The sequence below is a fragment of the Micromys minutus genome (genome assembly GCF_963924665.1).
Source record: "Micromys minutus genome assembly, chromosome: 9".
Lineage (NCBI taxonomy): Eukaryota > Metazoa > Chordata > Mammalia > Rodentia > Muridae > Micromys > Micromys minutus.
Window position 1 is genome coordinate 50,256,691 of NC_137978.1, and position 18,718 is coordinate 50,275,408.

At 51.7% G+C, this 18,718-nt stretch overlaps 1 protein-coding gene across 4 annotated transcripts in view; it reads right to left on the bottom strand.

The window, feature by feature from the left end:
* EPHB2 (EPH receptor B2) overlaps positions 1-18,718 on the bottom strand; it is a 170,093-nt gene that overhangs the window by 93,680 nt on the left and 57,695 nt on the right. For all 4 annotated transcript variants that reach the window (XM_080921397.1, XM_080921396.1, XM_080921394.1 and 1 more), the window contains exons 2-3: positions 17,747-17,811; positions 14,002-14,686 (exon numbers count right to left, since the gene is read on the bottom strand). In XM_080921397.1, coding sequence (XP_080777523.1) covers positions 14,002-14,686; positions 17,747-17,811 — 750 coding nt within the window. The remainder of the gene's footprint in view (positions 1-14,001; positions 14,687-17,746; positions 17,812-18,718) is intronic.

Consider the following 18,718-nt stretch of genomic DNA (forward strand, 5'->3'; position numbering starts at 1 on the left):
GCCTGGAAAGGTGCCTAATTTCATAGAGTGTGGTGTAGGTTCTGTGAGATGATGGAGAATGGGAAGGAAGGCAAGTCTTAGGAGCCGGCTGGGAAGAGGTGGACCTGGGTACCAGGAGTGTTTCAGAGTAGGAGTGGGTTATGTGCCCACGTCTAGGCAGGTGTGGGCAGGGGGGCAAGATGTCACTTCGTTCTCTCAGGTCCACAAACTCCGCCTGTTTACATCCCTAAGAAACAAGCTGCAGGCTTGTTTTGTATACAATGTATCTGTGCTCACAGCATGGGAGAGGTGTAAATAATTTGAGGGGAAACAAGGGAGAACCGGAGGCTTTCATTCACAACCCATCTGTCCACTCTCTACCCATGGGCCACCTCCCATTTGTAGGGCTGCGGTAACAATCTCCCGTAGACCCAGCACATGGGCAGGTCCTGTCCTGAACACGGACATGGCTCTAGAAAGTAATATCCTCCAGGATCTGGTCCTGCTGTTTGTTCACCTGTAAGACGGGGTGTAACCCCAACACCCTAGGCTTGTTGAAGACCAGGCAGCATGCTAGAACACAGCCATCTCTGCAACCACACTGTGCCTTCCTACCCACTGTCCCACCCCTTGGTGACTCCTATTTCTCTAGTAAGACCCTGAGTGTTCAAAGGCTGCCAACTCAGCCATACCCTGTGGGTGGCCACAGCTGTGCAGCCTGCTGGGGAGACGGGCTGGGTGAGCCCTGCCCAACCTTGGCAGCTGTGTAATGAGCAGAGGGGGGCATGCACCCACCCCTAGATGCCCCACACCTGCCCTGTCTCCCAAGCCTTGAATACTCGGGCTGTTTCTGCTTGTCCACTGGGACTCAGCTTGGACACCCTCTTCTCCAAGAAGATCTCTGGGCTGACCGTGTTGGATGTGGTCCCATCTCTGCCTCCTAGATAGTCCCGTGGGTCCTCCCTGTCTTCAATCTCCCTCGAGAAACCCAGTCTTCCATTCACTGGGTCTCCTTGTCTCTCCCACCATGAATCCCTGGGGGTATAGGCCAGGGTGGGTTGGTACATCCCCAATAGCCTGGCACATTGTAGAGTGTTTGCTGGGCCCTGGGCTGAGCATCTGGTCAGGCGCTCTCTGGTGCTGCTTGCTTTGAGGATCACATCGACTTCTATCCATCCCTGCAGCCAGTATCAGGACTGGCCTCTGGGAGGAGGGAACTATGGCTGAGTCTAGGGGGACAGGGGTAGGAACAGAGAGAGGAATGAGAAAGGCCAGCTCTGTCAGGAGCTGTTCTAGTATCCTCGGGGCAGACCTTTCTCACCTGGAAACCTAGGTTTTCTCAGCTGTGGGCCTGGGAGACAGGCAACTTTTTACAGGTGGACCGGGATTTGGTTTGCGCTTCTGGTTGTCCTGAAGTGGAAACAAGGGGTCTATCAGCCGTCCTTACTCGCCCTTCCGAGATATATGTAAAATGATTTGCAAACGAAAACTCGAGACATAACCAGTCAATGCTCTCAAACCGTCTTGAGCAGGAATTTTGGTTTCCCCTTCGCTCCCCACCACACAATGAACAGCTCTGAACATGGCAGCCAGCTTCAAGTCAGGAACCAAATAAACCTAACTAACTCCAGCAGGCTTCCCGAAGTGCCCCCTGTAGGTGGAGTGAGCCATTCCCCTCCAAGGCTAGCCCTGTCTCCAGCCCCTTCCTTCTCCTTCCCCAAGCTGGACTCAGCCCCCACGCCCCAAGACATCCCCCTCCTCTATTCTCCATGGGGACGTGACATTCACCAGCGTCACTCCTGGTCTCATCTGCGGAGCGCCCCACCCCCGGCAGCTAATCCCCACAAAGCCCGGCGCTGGGCCCAGCATGACAAGCAGGCCCCAGCCGCCAGCGGCTCGGCCGAGCGTGCTCGCAGGGGCCGAGGCGGGATTCGGCGCGGCTGTCACTCTCGCCTTCCGCGCCTCTAATTGGATTCGCAACACGCAGAGGTCAGCAGAAACGCTATGGAGAGGAGAATCAAAGGGAAGGGGCGTCCGGATATAAAGAGAGGCATTCTTCCCGGGCCACAAAGACGGCAGCCCGCAGGGGCGGAGGGGACCCCCGAGAGGGGCTGCCCATCTGGAGGGGGAAGGGGAAGGAACGCGCAAGGACCGGCTTCTGCACCTCCCATGACTTGTTTGGGTCTTGGGCTTGATCACATCCTATCCGCAGGGAGGGTCTGGGTGGCATTCGGGTCCTACTGCTGGGGGTGTGGATTTTTGGAAAGTGGAATTTGGAAAGGCTCAAGAGTCAGCCACATTGGTTCCTGGTTTTCCACCTGCTCCCTGGAAGATTGCAGCGGCTCCTCCCAGGGCTGTAGGCCTTGGTTTCCTCCTATATGGAATAGGAAGGTGTGGAGCAAAGGGCTCTCAGTAGGGACAACTCATGCACTCCCACCTTTCACAACACGCCCACGCCTGTACAGAATCAATACAGAAAGCAAAAGGACTTTTTATTCATTCCACTATGGTGAACCATCCCAGCCTGGGCAGAGACCACTATACCACCCTGTGCCTTTTTTAGCTCACAGGGACCCCGAGGCTCAGGAAGTAACTAGAAAGGTTTGAGTCTGGAACCTGTGTGCTGTCCTGTACATAAGCAGGCTCTGGGTATGTGCTTGAATGCACACACGCGCTCGCTCGCGCGCGCGCGCGCGCACACACACACACACACACACACACACTGCCAGCAGGGGCTGTAGGCGGCCTGGGACAAGCCTTGCTGCAAAGCAGGCCTTGTTTGCTTTAAGAATGTTGGCTGCACTGAGTCTGGCTCATGAAAGAGACAAGAGGAGGAACTCAAAGGGAATTTCTAAGCGACAGAAAAATCGATGGCCCTGACATCCTGGACCCTGAAATTATCCCTCTCTCTCTCTCTCTCTCTCTCTCTCTCTCTCTCTCTCTCTCTCTCTCTCTCACACACACACACACACACACACACACATACTCACAAATACCCATTTTCAAGTGCGTGTATATTATGTCTGGCTTGATGTCTGGCTTGATATAATACACACATGGACCCAGCCATAAATAAAGATCTTGTTAGAGGATATGCACTGCATGGACACCTCCCTGTGACTGACTGTATGACAGCACACACACAAGGACCCTGCAGTGTCCCATAAAGAATGGATACACATGCTTATGGGTACAGAACACATGTTCCTATCCATACATGTCTGGCAAACTCAGCAATCATGAGTGTGTTCCATCTTGCACATACATGTGCGCAGTGGGGGGGGGGAAGACAGACAGACACAGGACTATACACATGCAAGGGTTGTCATGGCCCACAGTGGGGTCCAGAGTCACTCACAGTCAAGGGCATGTGAGCAGCCCATGCCTGACACACGCAGGCACGCTCATGGAGCCAGGGATGTTCTAGATTTACAGATGCCGGGGTAGCCCAGCACATACGTATGCATAGGGGGCTCTTCTGTACTGACCTGGGCCCCTGGGGAACTCCCCTAGACAGACACTTTTGACAGCGGTGAGTGGGGGAGGGTGACTAAGGGCCCAGGTTGCCAAGGAGACGGCTGTGGGGCTTCAGGGGTTCCCAGAGCTCTCATGCCTGTCCAGGCAGTGCAAAAAAAAAAAAAAAAAAAAAAAAAAAAAAAAAAAAAAGCCAGCAAGCACTTCTGGGTCTTTAGAGTTTGTCCATCACACAGAGCTGGTGTAAGAGAGACCAGGAGTCTGGTTTCCTCCTAAGGAGCCTGTATAATTCTTATGGGTACCAGTCAGGAGCCTGTGGGATAGAATCTCCAAAGCCTACTAGGAGGCCCTGGGACCAACAGCTACTCGAGGTACAGGGACTAAAAACGCTCAGCATGGTCCCAAGGTCCCACCCAGGCCAGGAAAGATCTCGTTTTCATCTAACAAACCAGAGTTTAAGAAATGGCCATCTACTAGATGCGCAGCCTGGAGCAAGTCCTTCGCTTTCTTTGCAGAATGGGAGGGTAAGGACGGAAGTGCCTCACGATGTCACCCGACTGCCTTTGCCTCTGTGGATGGTAAATACGTGTCTATTTTGCCAGACCTTCCCACTATCTGACTCCTTGGTATCCGAGTGTGGTGAATGGTAGAAGCATTGTCCTCAGATGATGGCTGCTTCCTTGTTGGCTCCTTGAGGGCCATGGGCACCAGGCAGAAGCAGAAGCGATTAGTACCCAAGAGTCATTCTGCGTGTGCTCCGGACACAGAATTCCAGCAATGAGCTTAAGGGCAAAGTGTTTCACCAGGGTCCCAGATCAAGGTGTGCAGGGCCCTAACACGCACCTAGGTACCCTGACTAAGAGCTGCTCCTGGGTCACCCACTAGGAGCATCCTGACTGGAGAACACAAGGCCTTACACGGGTTCACATTTGGTGCCTGTTGCGTACCAGGCTCGCTTGTGATTGAGGGGACACCATCAGCACACCTCTCCCCAATATGTGCACACAATCCTGCTTTCTAGCAATTTGGTCAGGGTCCAAGTACAGATTCCTCTCGGGAGCAAGACCTCTATCCTTTTCCTGTCTTCTGAGCTCACTGAACGCTTTCAGAATGACTTTTTATTTATGATGCAGGGGTGGAGGCATGTGCTTGTGTGTGCAAGTGTGGAAGTCAGAGGACAACCTTCTCCCTTTCTTCCTTGTTGGGGCAGGGTCTCACTGCCTCGGCAGCACGCCGAAGGCTGTTCTCAGCCACATCCGGTGTTCTGCGTGGGTTCCAGGTATTAAGCCACACATGTTTGCCAGCTAGCATGTGTGTGTGTGCATTTGTGCATGTGCACATTGAGTGTGTGTACACATGTGCTCCCACACCCATGCCCCAGAACTAGATATAAAAAAGGGGGGAAGAGAAGAATTGGGGAGGACTCCTGGTGTTGACCTCTGACCTTCGCATGCACATGCATGTGTACTCACACATAAACAAAAACACACATCCCCCCCCCACAAAGAAAACACACAGAATGTGTGGCTATCTGAGCAAAGAGTACATTCCATAGAAGAAACAGCCAAGGAGGAGAGAGTGCACAAGGAGGGCATGGAAACATGGGAGTTGGGGGTGAAGCACTCAGGATTCCTGAGCCACTTTAAGACATTGGCTTTGCCTCCTTTATAGATGAGGATCCTGGGGTTCTCAAAGCTGAAGGTGTTCTGGGGATACCTCGGGCTGAAATGGAGGATGGATGGAGCAGGTGGGGGCAGGCAGGTTACTGGGACAGGCTGGACTTTAGGAAAGGTGATGGGACTGGATGGAACTGGATGTTAGGCCCCAGGGAGAAGAGGTTAAGGGCTCGGCACTGGGATCTCAAAAAGCCAGTGTCGGACAGGAGCAGAGACCTGCCGGGAGAGGTTCTTTTCTCACAAGCATCTGGCAGGACAGGGGAACACCTGCTGGACTGGCCTCACGGGCATCCTGGTGGCCTCCATAAACAACTGCTTCAATGGGATGGGAGAAATGCTGGCCCCAGGTGGGTTCTGTGGACGCTGATAGACATCACAGCCATGACTGAGCTTCAGAATGGAATCCCCTTGCGGACTCCATCTTAGTTCCAGCTGAAGCCCTTGTTGGTGGCGAAGCATGGGGCAGCTCACTACCATATGCTAAACCTCTGACAAAGGAGGACGACTCCCTTTTCCCTCTCAGAGCTGCCATGACTGACATGAGATCATTGTAAAACCAGTGATGAAGCTGCAGATAAATTATCCCTGCTCCTGACGGATGAGCAGAGAACAGGATTTGGAGGTCATTTCTGACTTATCCTCCAGGAGCTGTGTAACCTTGGGCTAGTTGCTTAACTTCTCTGAGCCTCCAAATCTTCCTATGCCATAGTTGGTCTTGTGAATACAGGATTCGGGAACATTTGATAGATTCTGGACTGGAGAGATGGCTTAGCATTTATGAGCACTGGCTGCTCTTCCAGGAGACCTGGGTTCGGTTCCCAGCACCCACATGGCAGCCCACAACCATCTGTAACTTCAGTTCCGGGAATCCAGCGCCCTCTTCTGGCCTCCACAGGTACTGCATGTGCACGGCACATGAACATATATGTAAAATAAATAAAAATTTAAAAATCATCAATGTATGAGAGAGAGACAGAGAGAGACAGAGAGAGACAGAGACAGAGAGAGAGTACCATGTCAAAGGTTGGTGAGCATCTGACCAATGTCTGTTAGTTTTTCTAGGGCCTTTAATCCATACAGAGTCCATGAGAGAGACAGACTCGAAAGGACCACAGGTCAGAGGTGCAGGACACTGTGCCTGCCTCTTCCAGCCATTTATTTCCCTGGGCATCGGTGCTTACAAGCCACATAGCTAGTGAGCAGAACAGTTGCCTCGGTTCCAGGGGTCTGGGGCAGTGGGACAAAGAAACAAGAGACTATGTGCATGTGATATTCAATAGGAAAGAAATGTGTGTGTGTGTGTGTGTGTGTGTGTGTGTGTGTGACACTCCCCTTGGCCTGCAGGTTGTGGTGGTGGTGGGGTACAGACATGCTACATGCTACTGTGGCCAGGAAACAACCCTAGGATCATATTAGATATAATGAAAGGGGCTAGGTGTCTTCAGACCAGCCCATCCTTCAGGGGCACTCCCAGTCACAGGCCAGTTCAGTTGTCTGGGGGATTATCCACAGACTGCCAACTCTACCCTCAGACCTTCCATACACACATGGGCTCTGGGTGTGAGAAGCCCCACCCAGCTGGGAAACAGTCCTCTTCCCTCCCAGTTATAGTCCAAAGCCTTCTTGGGCCTTGGGAGAGCTCTGGGGTTCAACACCCCCTCCCCAGAAGGAGCACAATAGAGTGGGGTGCTCCATGCTGGACACCGTAGGGATGACACCCAGGCCAGGGAGACCACCTGCTCTGCCTGCTGTGCCTAAGTCCCAGCTCTGACCTCACAAAGTGTCCAGCAATTTGACTTTGGTTTTCCTGTCTCTAAAATGGCAAAAGAGAAACCACGTGGGCATCATTAAGATCAAAGCATCTCATAGGGTGACGCTGGATGACTCGGAGAGCCCCGGGCTCTGCTGCAGCCAGAGGGGTGTCAGTAAATAAACACAGCACACATGGGATTCGTGTGACCACAGTGCAGAGAAACCACTGGGCAGGCACAGTGAGGAATTTTTACCAGGACCCTGGCAGGCTCTGTACCTGGAAGGCAGTGAGCTCGCTGAGCCACGCCTGCTATGCAGCAAGCCTAGAACAGATCAGGTTGGTATCTGGGGTACTTTTGTGAGTCTGCTAACAAGGAATTAACAGTATAGTATACCGTCCCTTATTCCAGGTAGATTTGAGGTGATGAAAGGGACTCCCCCAAACCTTAGTTCAAGTCTCTCTTTAAAAAAAAAAATCACATTTATTTATTTACTTAACGTAGTGTGTGTATGCCCGTACCCAAAATCACATGTCAGGGGACATGTGTGGAAGTCAGAGGACAACTTGTGGAAGTCTGTTCTCTCCCTCCACCATGTGGATCGAACTCACATCCTTAGCCTTGGTGCCGAACATCTTTACCCATTGAGCCTTCTTGTTAACCTGGTTCAAGTCTCTTATGGTCTGTGTAGCCTTGGGTAATTCCTGTTCCTTCTCTGGACATCAGTTCCTTCTATGAGGTTTAAAGTTTATACCTGGAGGCATGGGGTGTGAGATGGGGGGTGGGATTCAGTAAAGATTGAACTTAAAGACAAAGGCCCTAGGGAGGGGGCACCCCAACAGGGTGGGAAGGAGGCCAGTACAAGCCAATGGGCCCTGAGCCAGCCGCTACAGAGCAATGAAAATCTCTTAACCACACAGCATTGTTAACGGCTCCCAAATCCTGTTGTACCACAGGCTTAGAAAGGCTTAAACTGTTAAATGCATAAACTTCCTCAATAAACGGGGCCTCTCGCACCAGATCCCAGGCCCGGCCAGATGAAAAGGCACTGGGCCGGAGGGAAGGGAATGTCTCCAGCAGTTTATGAGCCTGCTGAAGTGTGGAGGAGGCAGCCTGGCCCAAACCTGTCACCCCGGTGCTGTCTGGGTCAGGGGCAGCCTCGTAAGGTCTAAAGGATAGCAGAACATGGCTCTGATTCCAGCCGACCCGAGCCAAGGCTGCTTGACCCCTCATACGGATGTCATCTTGGACAGCTGCAGAACTTCTCTGAACCTCAGAGTCTTTTCCTTTAAAATTGATGCAACCCACAGGGAGGTGAGGGATCAGTGAGAGACGCCACCGGTGCGGAAGAAATGAGATGTGGGAGGTCATGAGATCACAGCCCTCAGACCGTTGCCCAGATGGGGTCCCACAGTGCCCCTGTCTCTGCTTCCAAATCTGATGGAAAGTTTAGCAAGGGGTCTGGATAGGAGAGGGACACGGGGCAAGTATGGGTACCGCTGGGTGAAGGCATGAAGTAGTTTGTTTCTCTGGCTATAGGCAGGGCGTGTGTGTGTGTGTGTGTGTGTGTGTGTGTGTTGTGACTGTCTGGAGTGCTTCCTTCCACCCCTGGGACCATTTCTACCTCCACTCTCTGGATTGGAAGAAATGGTCCTGTATGGCTCATCATGGTCTCCCCCACCTGGGAGTCCTCCTGGCTGCTCTTTTCCCAGAAGTCTCACATCTTAAACTCTTTATCTCCACCCTCAGTACTGACATACCCAGCTCTTTCCTTTCCCCAAACCAGGAGCTCCAGGGTCATGGGGTTGGGGACTGGGTCAGGTTTAACACCTCTATTTCTCAGTTTAGAGCTGAAATCCTTCCCTTTACATCTTGCTGGCTGTTCTCCATAGATTCTTGAGGGTGGTGGCTCCACAACCAGGTGGATGACATGGATCACAGTTATAGAGAGTCTAGGGGACAGGGAGGTGGTCCGAGCATGAGGACCTAAGTTAGGACGACCACCACTCATGTCAGAAGCCAGGCAGGAGGCTTGTTCCCATCATCTCAGTGCTGGGGAGGGGAAGACAAGACGATTCCTGGGCTTGTGGACCAGACAGTCCAGCTAATCACTGAGAAACACTGACTCAAAAACTAGAGAGCAGCTGAAAATACTGAAAATACCAGGACACACACACACACACACACACACACACACACACCCTACCCCCACTCCCTACCCCCCAAAAAAGAGAGTGGATGTTCAGAAGGCTAGGATGGTAGATAGGCTAGTGGACCAGAGGGTAGATGGGAAAAGAAAGTGCAGGAACTCCATTGTCCAGGCTCTAAGAACAAGGGCCTGAACAACTTTCAAGTACTGGCCAGAATCTCTGCCCCATCTGATCCATACAGGCCCTTCCTACTCCCTAAAGTCTGGACTGTGTGGTCCTGGTTTGAGCCGAACCCGGAGGTCTGCAGAGGTCACCCATGACCCTACCTTCCTTCCCCCAGCAGGGTTGCCTCCTCTCCCACCAGCATTCCAACCCCACCCCATCTCTGAGGCCAGGCCAACTAGTGCTTGAGGCTACTGCCTCCCTCCTACGCACCCCTAGACTGACCAGGCTCCTCCCCCCAGACTCCTCCAGTCACATGTGGGCCACTGGTCAGTCTCTGAGGGAAAGTCTGAGGCTGAGAGCAGATTTGGAAGAAAACCATCTCAAGGGCCCAACGGGACCCCTGCTCCCTACCCCCGCCTCTTCTCTCCACAAGCACAGGATTCTGGGAGTAAAAACAGAAAACAAAGCCACAGTCCCAATAGCCCTGTTGGTGAGCATGAACACAGCCAGGCAGAGCGGCAACTGGCGGAGGGAGGCCAGATCGGCAAATGCTCCAGCAGGTCACCTGGCGATGCCTGTCCAAAGCTGTGAGGAGAGACCATGCCCACGAACTTCTCAGGTCTATGCCGGATGCATCAAGTATACTTGTGCAGCCAGCCCCCCATTCCCTACAAACCCTATAGGGGTATATAACACCCTATAGGGTGTTAGTACACTGGCAACTGCTGATCTGTAGGTTAGAACCCACCTACATTCTAGGAATATGAAGGTAAAACACTCCTAGGCTGGGGTGCGTCCAGCGGTGGAGCGATGTCTTAGAGCCTGAAGGCCCTGGGTTCCTCTCTTATCACTATAGAGCTTATTAGGTTCAGCAGAAGTTCATTTCGTTGTTGTTTTTCTTTAAAAAGATCCATGAGAGCCAGGTATGGTGGCAAAAGCCTGTAATCCCAGCATTCTACAGGAGGAAGCAAGAGGGTCAGGTGTTCAAGGTCATCCGTGACTACCTAACAAGTTAAAGGCCAGCCTGAGATCTTGCCTTAAAAAAAAAGCAAAGCAAAAATGAAAACAATGATTTAAATATTATTTAAACATTAATGATATGAGTTTTGTGGCATATACCTATAATACTGACATTCTGGAGACCAAAGGAAGATGATCAACTGTGGGTTGGAGGTTAGCCTGGGTTGCATGTGCAGTGAGTTTGAGGCTAGCCTGGGTTGCATGTATTTACAAAGTGTAAATACCTGTCTGTATATATGAAGGGTTCTCCTCCAGACTGTTAGCAAGCCCCCCCCCCCCACTGAGAGATCATGGGAAGACTTAATTTTCTCCTCTTTGTTTATCAGTAATTTCTGAGATCCTACAAATAACCTAGGGTGTTTCTGTGATAAAGAAAAGTTATTGTTTCCTCAAAATCAAAAGTTCATCAGGGGAAAAATAAAAATCAACCCACACCCAAGACTGTAAAAGTCCCTAGTTTTAGTTCCTAAAACTGCTAGGCATTTGGCTCTGCACAGCAGCTCTGTGAGACAGCTTAGCAAATGAGAAAACAGAGATCCGTGGCTTGCCCAAGATCACATGGTTAGAGGGAGGTTTGAAAGAAGGCCTCTAAAGCCAAAGTCAAGGAGAGGCCAGGGGCTGGGAGGAGCAGGGCTGGGCAGGGTGTGAGGCAGGGAAGCCACAGGCAAAGCTCAAACACTACCGTGAGCCTTGGTGGGAGCCAGCCAGCCAACCAGCATGGGCATCTCCGCTCGGAGGAGGACCTGTTCACCCTGCCCACCCTGCCCACAGGGGCTGTATCTGAACATCTACTGCAGGTGAGACAGGGAAGGCCAGGGCTCCCAAAGGCAGCTAGGCTAGAGATTCAACTGGGTGACAGTAAAGGTTGGAACAGGGGAGACAAAGGGAAATGGGGAGATAGAGGTAATCCAGAGACACCCAAGTACTTTATAACCAAACCGATAATATGCAAAATTCAGAAACAGACCCATGGCATTGGGTGGGAACCACAGAGAACACCTGCTAGGTCCTGGGGGAAGAGGAAGAAGAGGAGGAGGATGAGGAGGCTGACGGCTTCTGTGCAGGGGTCTCCACCTGGTATATGTATGCAGCGGTGGGAGCAGATCAAGCACTCAACAAATCAGGAAGAGACAACTTCAGAGGTGTGTTTGACCCGAGGCCTGGAGACCACAGTGTCCCAGGATAACTACCAATGTGGCTGAACACAAATGAATAAACTTCCAACATCTTACAATCTTTTGAGGTTTTTGTTTGTTTGTTTGTTTTGGTTTTTTTTTGTAACTTAATTGCACACTTTTAACTTCGGTGATGAGGACATTGTGTCACCATATTAAAAGGTGCCGAGCCATCAAGAGAACTGAGCCATGCTTTTGCCCTGAGATGACTGGCAGAGCTAGCCATCACCCCACAGTGCCACATTTTGGGGTCCTTATTCACACAGTCCCCCCTCACCCTCTCTCACCCTCAAGACTAACGACAGTATCACTTCCTCTCCGTGCCTCACAGACCCTCCTGAATGGAGCTCACCTCAGGCAGGTCTACACTCTGTGAACTCACTCTGTAGGCCAGGCTGGTTTCAAACACATAGAGATCCACCTGCCTCTGCCTCCCAAGTGCTGGGATGACCATGATCACAAACTCCTGGTCCCCCTGCCTCCTCTTCCTGAGTGCTGGAATTCAAGGTATGCCCCACTATGATCAGTCTGGGGACTCAGTACACACTAGGTAAATGTTCTACCATCTGAGCTACATCCCCAGCCTTCAACTTGAGAGTTTTTCTGGTACCCTCAGTTAGGGATGGTCTTCCCGAGTCCTACTAGGAAGGCCCGCAGCAGCTCAGACAACATCTAAGAAGCTTACATGGGGCGGGTGTTTTGTGGATCCCCACCGTCTTCCAGCATCTCTTCTAAACTCATTCCAAACTGACTAGTCTGTTCATTAACCTTCCCCCTTCCTCTTCCCCCATCTTCCTACCCAGACTAAGTTCTAGCTAAATTCCGGAAAGAGGTAAGGGTCTAAACGCTGTTGGGGTCTATGTGGCTCACTTCTCTGTGGCCCAGGTGGCTGGTACGCACTTGACCCACAGTAGGTTCGCAACCCACCTTTGTTTGCTAAAGGACTATATGGTACACATATACTCAATAACCAAAGGCAGAATGGCTGGTTTCCTCACTACGCGCTGATACAATAGGCTCTGGAGAAAGACTGAACCCACTTAGCTCTTAGCTTCATAAGGCACTCGCTGCTGAATAATAGATGTCCTCTGTTAGGTACCATGTCCACCCCGGGGCAGTGGCAGCTCCTTCCGAGGAACCACCTATTCCCCACCAGCCAGGAAGACAGCATCTAGCCTTGTCTTCTTAATTCGATGTTAGGAAAAAGGGGGAGAAAGAGGAAAACCAAAGGCAGGAAAGGCTGGAGGGAGAAACTTAGAAGGAGTGGTTTTTACCAGAGGATCCTATTTGCGGTTTTACACAATCTAAACTCTCCTCAGCCTGGCACGTGGGACATCCCAGAGCTCCAGCACAACCTCATATTCCAGTGGGAAATGACAGTAGGCTCCGATCTCCTATATATCAACCACTGAGTATGGCTTGGCCAGCTTCGCTCTCACCATCAAGTTTAGTGGGATTCTGTTACCCACTTCCTATGCCAGCATCAACGATCGGCATCTTACACGGGGCTTAAGTTCTTGACTCTCCACAGCACCCTAGGAAAGGTGGCTTTGCACTTGGCCAAGGTCACTGGGGTTAAGAGTGGGCAGGGGTGAGATTGGAAGCAGGTTTTAACTGCCTTTGCAGCCTTCATACCCCCTTGAGGTACCTCCTGCAAACCTCTTATGCTTGCAGATGTCTGCACTGGTGCTTAGGACCAGGCCTCTCTAGACAAAACAGCCACCTCTGCTGGTTCCGAGGATGGGATGTGGAGCCATGTTGCCTGAGTGTGACTCTTATTGTCTCCCGATAACTGTGTGACCTTCCTGAGCCTCACTCCCCTTCTCAGAAAACAGTACTTGCCCTCAACGATTCCATGTGAGTTGTGTCCTATACTTGTTTGGTACATGGTAAAAATAGTTCACACTGAGGCGTGCTTGGCCACCAAGGTGCCTGTCCCGATCTCTGAATGCCACGTGACCATGGACCTCCGTTGACCTTTGCAATGAGCAGAGAGCAAAAAGGTATGTTTCAGGTGGCTGTATTGGGACCTGTTTGCAGACTACCACAGTCTCCCCCTCAGATTGTTGTATGATGGTCATATTCCGAACAGTGGCTCCTCCGTCACTGAGCTCCCAGGGGAAGGAATCTCAAACTGACCCATCATGGCCCAATAACCAATAAGTCTGGTTGCTTCCTCTCAGCCTGGTCTATACAGACCGGAACAAGCTCAGCGGATGCTTACATCTCAAAGTCATTCATCGTGACTTACTTCTTTTCTTAAACGTAAAACCCATCACTTCCACAAATGAACAAGGAGGAAAAAAAAAAAGCAAAACCCACCATTTACCATACTAAATAATCATACGATAATTAAAACAAGGTTCCTGCATCCTCTTCCTCCCCAGGACATTGCTATACCTGTTCTATAAACACAGTGTCCCGGAAGTGCCATATAAGGGAGCTGCAAAGCCAGTATTGGAAAGCCCCAGGGTTACCCCAAACCTCCTGCCTTGTCAGTCAATCAGAGCCCAGTTGCCAGGCCAAGGCTGCAACCAGGTCTATCACCATACATCAGCAGGGCCCCGCCCCTATGGCCCCGCCCCTATGGCCCCGCCCCATGGCCCCTTACCTCGGCAGACGGTGCCATTTTCCACAGCCTCGAAGCCTGCCTTACACATGCAGCGCCCGATAGGCACCAGCCATTCGCCGTCCCCGTTACAGTAGAGTTTGATGGGCACATCCACTTCTTCAGCATTGGCGATGCAGCTGCCCCGAGCAGCCACTAGTGAGGTGCTCTCAGCCCCCGACAGTGTCTCCTGGAAGATGGCACCATTCTGGATGACTCGGGGGCACTTTCGGTAGAAGACACGCACGGCAATGAGGGACATACAGCCGCCATAGTCCTGGAAGGCCAGGTAGAAACCGTTGCGGGACACGGGACCGAAGCTCCGCACCTCAGTGTTGATTTTCATGACGCGGCCACCCAGGTCCACCTGGGAGAAACTCTCATCGGCTGCAATGGTGTCCACCTTCACCCACGGATTCTCCATCCAGTTGGGAAAGGTCTTGGTGGCTAAGTCAAAATCAGCCTCATAGTAGTAGAGGTTGAAGGTCTCCTTGCAGGAGCCGGGCACGCTGGGAATGCTGCTACAGTCACGCACCGAGAACTTCATCTCCACGTGGATGCGGTGGGCGCCGCGGCGCCGGATGAATTTGGTCCGCAGCCAGTTATTCTGGCTTGACTCAAAGACATTGCACACCTGGTACGTACGGATAGTGTTCATGTTCTCGTCGTAGCCGCTCACCTCTTCCCACTGCGGGAGAAAAGCTAGTCAGATGGGGGAGGTGGTACTTAGCCACAGAGCAAATACCAAATACGGTCTGAAGTGGCTAGGGGTGGGGGAGGGGCAAGAAAGACTTGGATGATGGAGAGGCGTTTCCATCTGATGAAAGAGACACAGCCTGGATGGGAAATTCTCAGTCTATGAGTACCGTGCCAATCTGATGGTTTAGGGGTGCATACCCTGCTTTCCCTATTCCCTAGTCCTCATGGGATATGTGGCTCTGACTGTCAGGGGTTCACAAATTTGACAAAGGATCACAGACTGTGGGCTCAAAAGGATCCACCTGGGAGGACCTTGGAAGGGACCTGCATGGACGGCACTTTCTGACTCAAGAAGACAGTTTCATGAACTGGATAGGAACTATTTGTTTGACTGAGAGGATAGAGTCTCTGTTCCCTGCCCCTTCCCTCCCAGCAAGCTCCCTGTGAGTGTAAGAGATACTGTATTTGCCCCTTGGAAACTGCCACTCGGATGGAGGAAAATGGTCCATATCCTCTCTGATCAAAGGTGATGGGAAGCCAGGGTCTGTTCCTAGGGTGGCAGCTTCCCTCAGGGACCAGGGACTTGCACCCACTGAGGTCTCTGAGATCCTCCTGGTACCTGGAAGGGCCTAACCACCCTCTCTGTCTGGAGAAGGTGCTCAGATAGCTCCCAGTCCTTTCCTGAGCCATAACTAACCAGACAGACCCTCTAAATCTCCATGCTGCGTGGGCTGGGCTGGATTTCCTGAGAGCACATAGAAAGGGTGTGGAGCCCTGCTAGACTTCTGGGATGAGCTCATCTCCATGGCTGAGCCTCTGACCAACTCTGTGACTCTCTCAAGTGCCCTTTGTTACCCCGCCCATGGTCCTGAGGATGGAAGCTGGGGCTTGCACGTGCTCCAGAAACATTCTGCCTGAGCTTTCATTCCCAGCCCTCAAACACCCTTCCTACTCCGAGCCTGTTACAGCATCTGTCTGAAGTGTCCTGTATTTGTGTTCCTTGACACTCCCTGGGAACAAGAAACACTTGCCTCCTTGGTCCTGTCTCCCCAGTGGGATGGTGTACCTACTGAAGGCAGCTTCCTTCTCTTCCTCTGTGTCCACCCAAGCTAGGTGTGAGGCTAGAACCTTCACAGGGTTTCATTCCTTATCACAAATCTCACACATAGCATGTGAGAGCCATTTTGCAGAAGGGGGAGATGAGACTAAACAGGTGAGGTCATGTGACTCAAGTCATGGCGTCCTGGTCTCATGCACAGGCTTACCCCTATGGCTTCAGAACAAGCACAGTTAACTTGTTGCATGTACTTGGGCAATTCCCCTCTCCTCTCTGGGCCTTGATTTCCCCATTTGCTGCTAATGTGGATGTGGGTCCTGCGGAAGCCCAGGGAGATGTCGGTGGCTGACCACACTGTGCAGGACTTGGAAAGAACCAGATGCTATGAGAGGTGCATGTATGTGGGAAAGCCAGTGCCTGCAGACCCGGCCTCTGCCTCAGTGGTGACTCTGAAGCTCACATTTAATTTTTTTTTTCTTTCTGGTGGCACCATGTGACAAAGTCAGCCCCTCGTTACAACCGCTGCTCTTCCTCAGAACTTAATTAGAGCACTTAATTAGAGCACTCTGCCTTTCTCCCCTCTCTCTAATTAACATGCGGAGGCCCTGCAGCCCAAACACCCCAAATAATTGCGTCCGGGGGCCCTGCAGCCCAGCCTGGCCTCATTACTGCTAGGGTGGGGCCGTGGGCCCAGCAGCCTTCGCAGATGGAAAATTGGTGACAAGAAAGAGCCACAGAAAGAAGCTTGACCCTGGGGCCCTGCCTATTGAGAGCGAGGCCTGAGGGGGGGGGAGTATGGATCCCCGGGGCTGCAGCTGAGTCCCCTTAGAAGATTGGAGTGGGAAGGGGGGATGGGCTGTATAGTCTGGGGCCTCCCCAGAGACCATGGGATAGGTGGAGTGATTATTAAAATTGATGGTGACGGTGATGGTGATGATGACTCTATCTATTCTCTATTGGGAGCTAACCCATGTCAGCCTCAGTGTCAGGTGCTTTGGGGGAAAATTTACTGTAACAGTGAGGAAGACCACCATTTCACAGGTGAAGAAACCAGAGTCAGAGAGGCAAGGGGACATGGTCTCAGCTGACAGGTTGAATTGGGACAATGCTACAGAGAGAGAAAGACCATCTAGTCTCATTTTCCTCTCAGGATACTGGGGACACAGACACAGGCTTAGTGCCTACCCAAAAGGATGCAAGAAGAACTCAGGAATGGGCTTTGGATGGCGCTCATTTGCTAGACTGCTTGCCCAGCACGCACAAGACCTGGGTCCCATGGTGGAGCCTATCTGTAACCATGACATCCAGAAAGTGGAGGCAGGAGGATCAGAAGTTCAAAGTCATACCCTTAGCTACACAGTTAGTTTGCAGCTAGCCTGCGATACATGAGACCCTTTCTCAAAAAATAAATTATATATATAATTATATATATATATAGCCCAGGGATGTATACCCAGGGGATCTTGTCTTATGGGGATTCAAAGTTGGGGTGGTGAGAATTTGGTCCTTAATATAAACCTGAGCCCCAGCGGGGGTTACATCTCAGTGGTAAAATGTTAGTATGAGGCCCCAAGTCTGATCCCCAAGTACCAAACCCTAAATGACACCGAGTATCCATAAGCCCTTCATTAGGATTTATCAGGCCCTGGCAGGTGGCTCTTTCTCTCCGAGCTTCAGTGTTGGAGGTAGCGTGTAAAAGGTATTTGGTGTGGTATATGACCCAGAACAGAATCTCAAGGGAAATACTTCCCCCTTCTGAAATGGACGTGCCCTGTGAGTACCTACTTCTCAACCTCACCCAGGGAAATTCTACAGGATAAAAACCAAAGTGCCCCTCCCTGTTGTTATGGAGACCGGTACTCCATCAAAGGTAGGGATGGGAGGGTGAGATGTGAGAGGCCAGGGCCCCTTAAGAGAGGATGTTCAAGGTATCAATGTGCTCTGGGGGATGCTGGGAGCCAGCCAAGCAGGGGTTAAGGGACCAGAACTCACCCCTGATGGGGGATGTACCATCCAGCCCAGCTCAGCCGTTGCTGTAGTGGAGTCCATCAGTGTTTCTGTGGGAAGAGCAGAGAGTCACCACCCTGTGCTATAAGTCACTCTGGACCCTGGGGTCACACCCTTCAGGGTTCATTCTTACAGAGCTTCCTCTAATCCTCCGGACCACTTGTTCTGCAAACCCAGCCTCTCTGCCCCATACTCCCTGCTACTCCAAGAGCCTACCAACCTCAGGAACCCACTTCTGTTGTGCCCCCTCCCTGTGGTCATCTCCACCCCCCACCAAATGATCATATCTCACTAACCCAGGAATCATCTTGCCCTTCCTTTCCTAGTGGAGTGGTTTAGTTGTTGTTTTGAGTAGTTTGTTTGCTTTCTAGGCAGGTTTTCTCTGTGTATCCCTGGCTGTCCTGGAACTTGCTCTGTAGACCAGGCTGGACTCCAACTCAGATATCCACCTGCTTCTGCTTCCCAAGTACTGGGAATGAAGGTGTGTGCCACCACCACTTGGCCTGGTGGAGGGTCTTAATCTAGAGTCCTCTCTCATGGGTTCCAGAGGATCTACCACCAGTCCTTCAAATTTTGTTGTCAAAATGCAAGAATCTATGTGCTTTTTAAATTCTCAAACACTGGACCGCCAGTCTTGGGAGGAATCCCTCTTCAACCTCTTGGGACCTATCACTTGCCTTAACGGCCTCTGGACATATGCCCTGTAGGTACCCTTCTTCTTCAGGAACTAGGAAACATCCTTACACCATGTCCCCAGCCTTGAACTCCCTGCTCCAGACCTCAGCCAACTCTAGCCCAGGATCAAGCCCTGGAGAGGGCGTTAAGAGCAGCATCAGAGAATGCTTGTCACTTGCACTCCAGGGTTCCAGAGACTCCAACCAATGTCAGAACTAGTAACGGGTGGGAAGAAGCCATGGGCCCTGGAAACCCTGATAATCCCAAGTCAGAGTCAGAAGC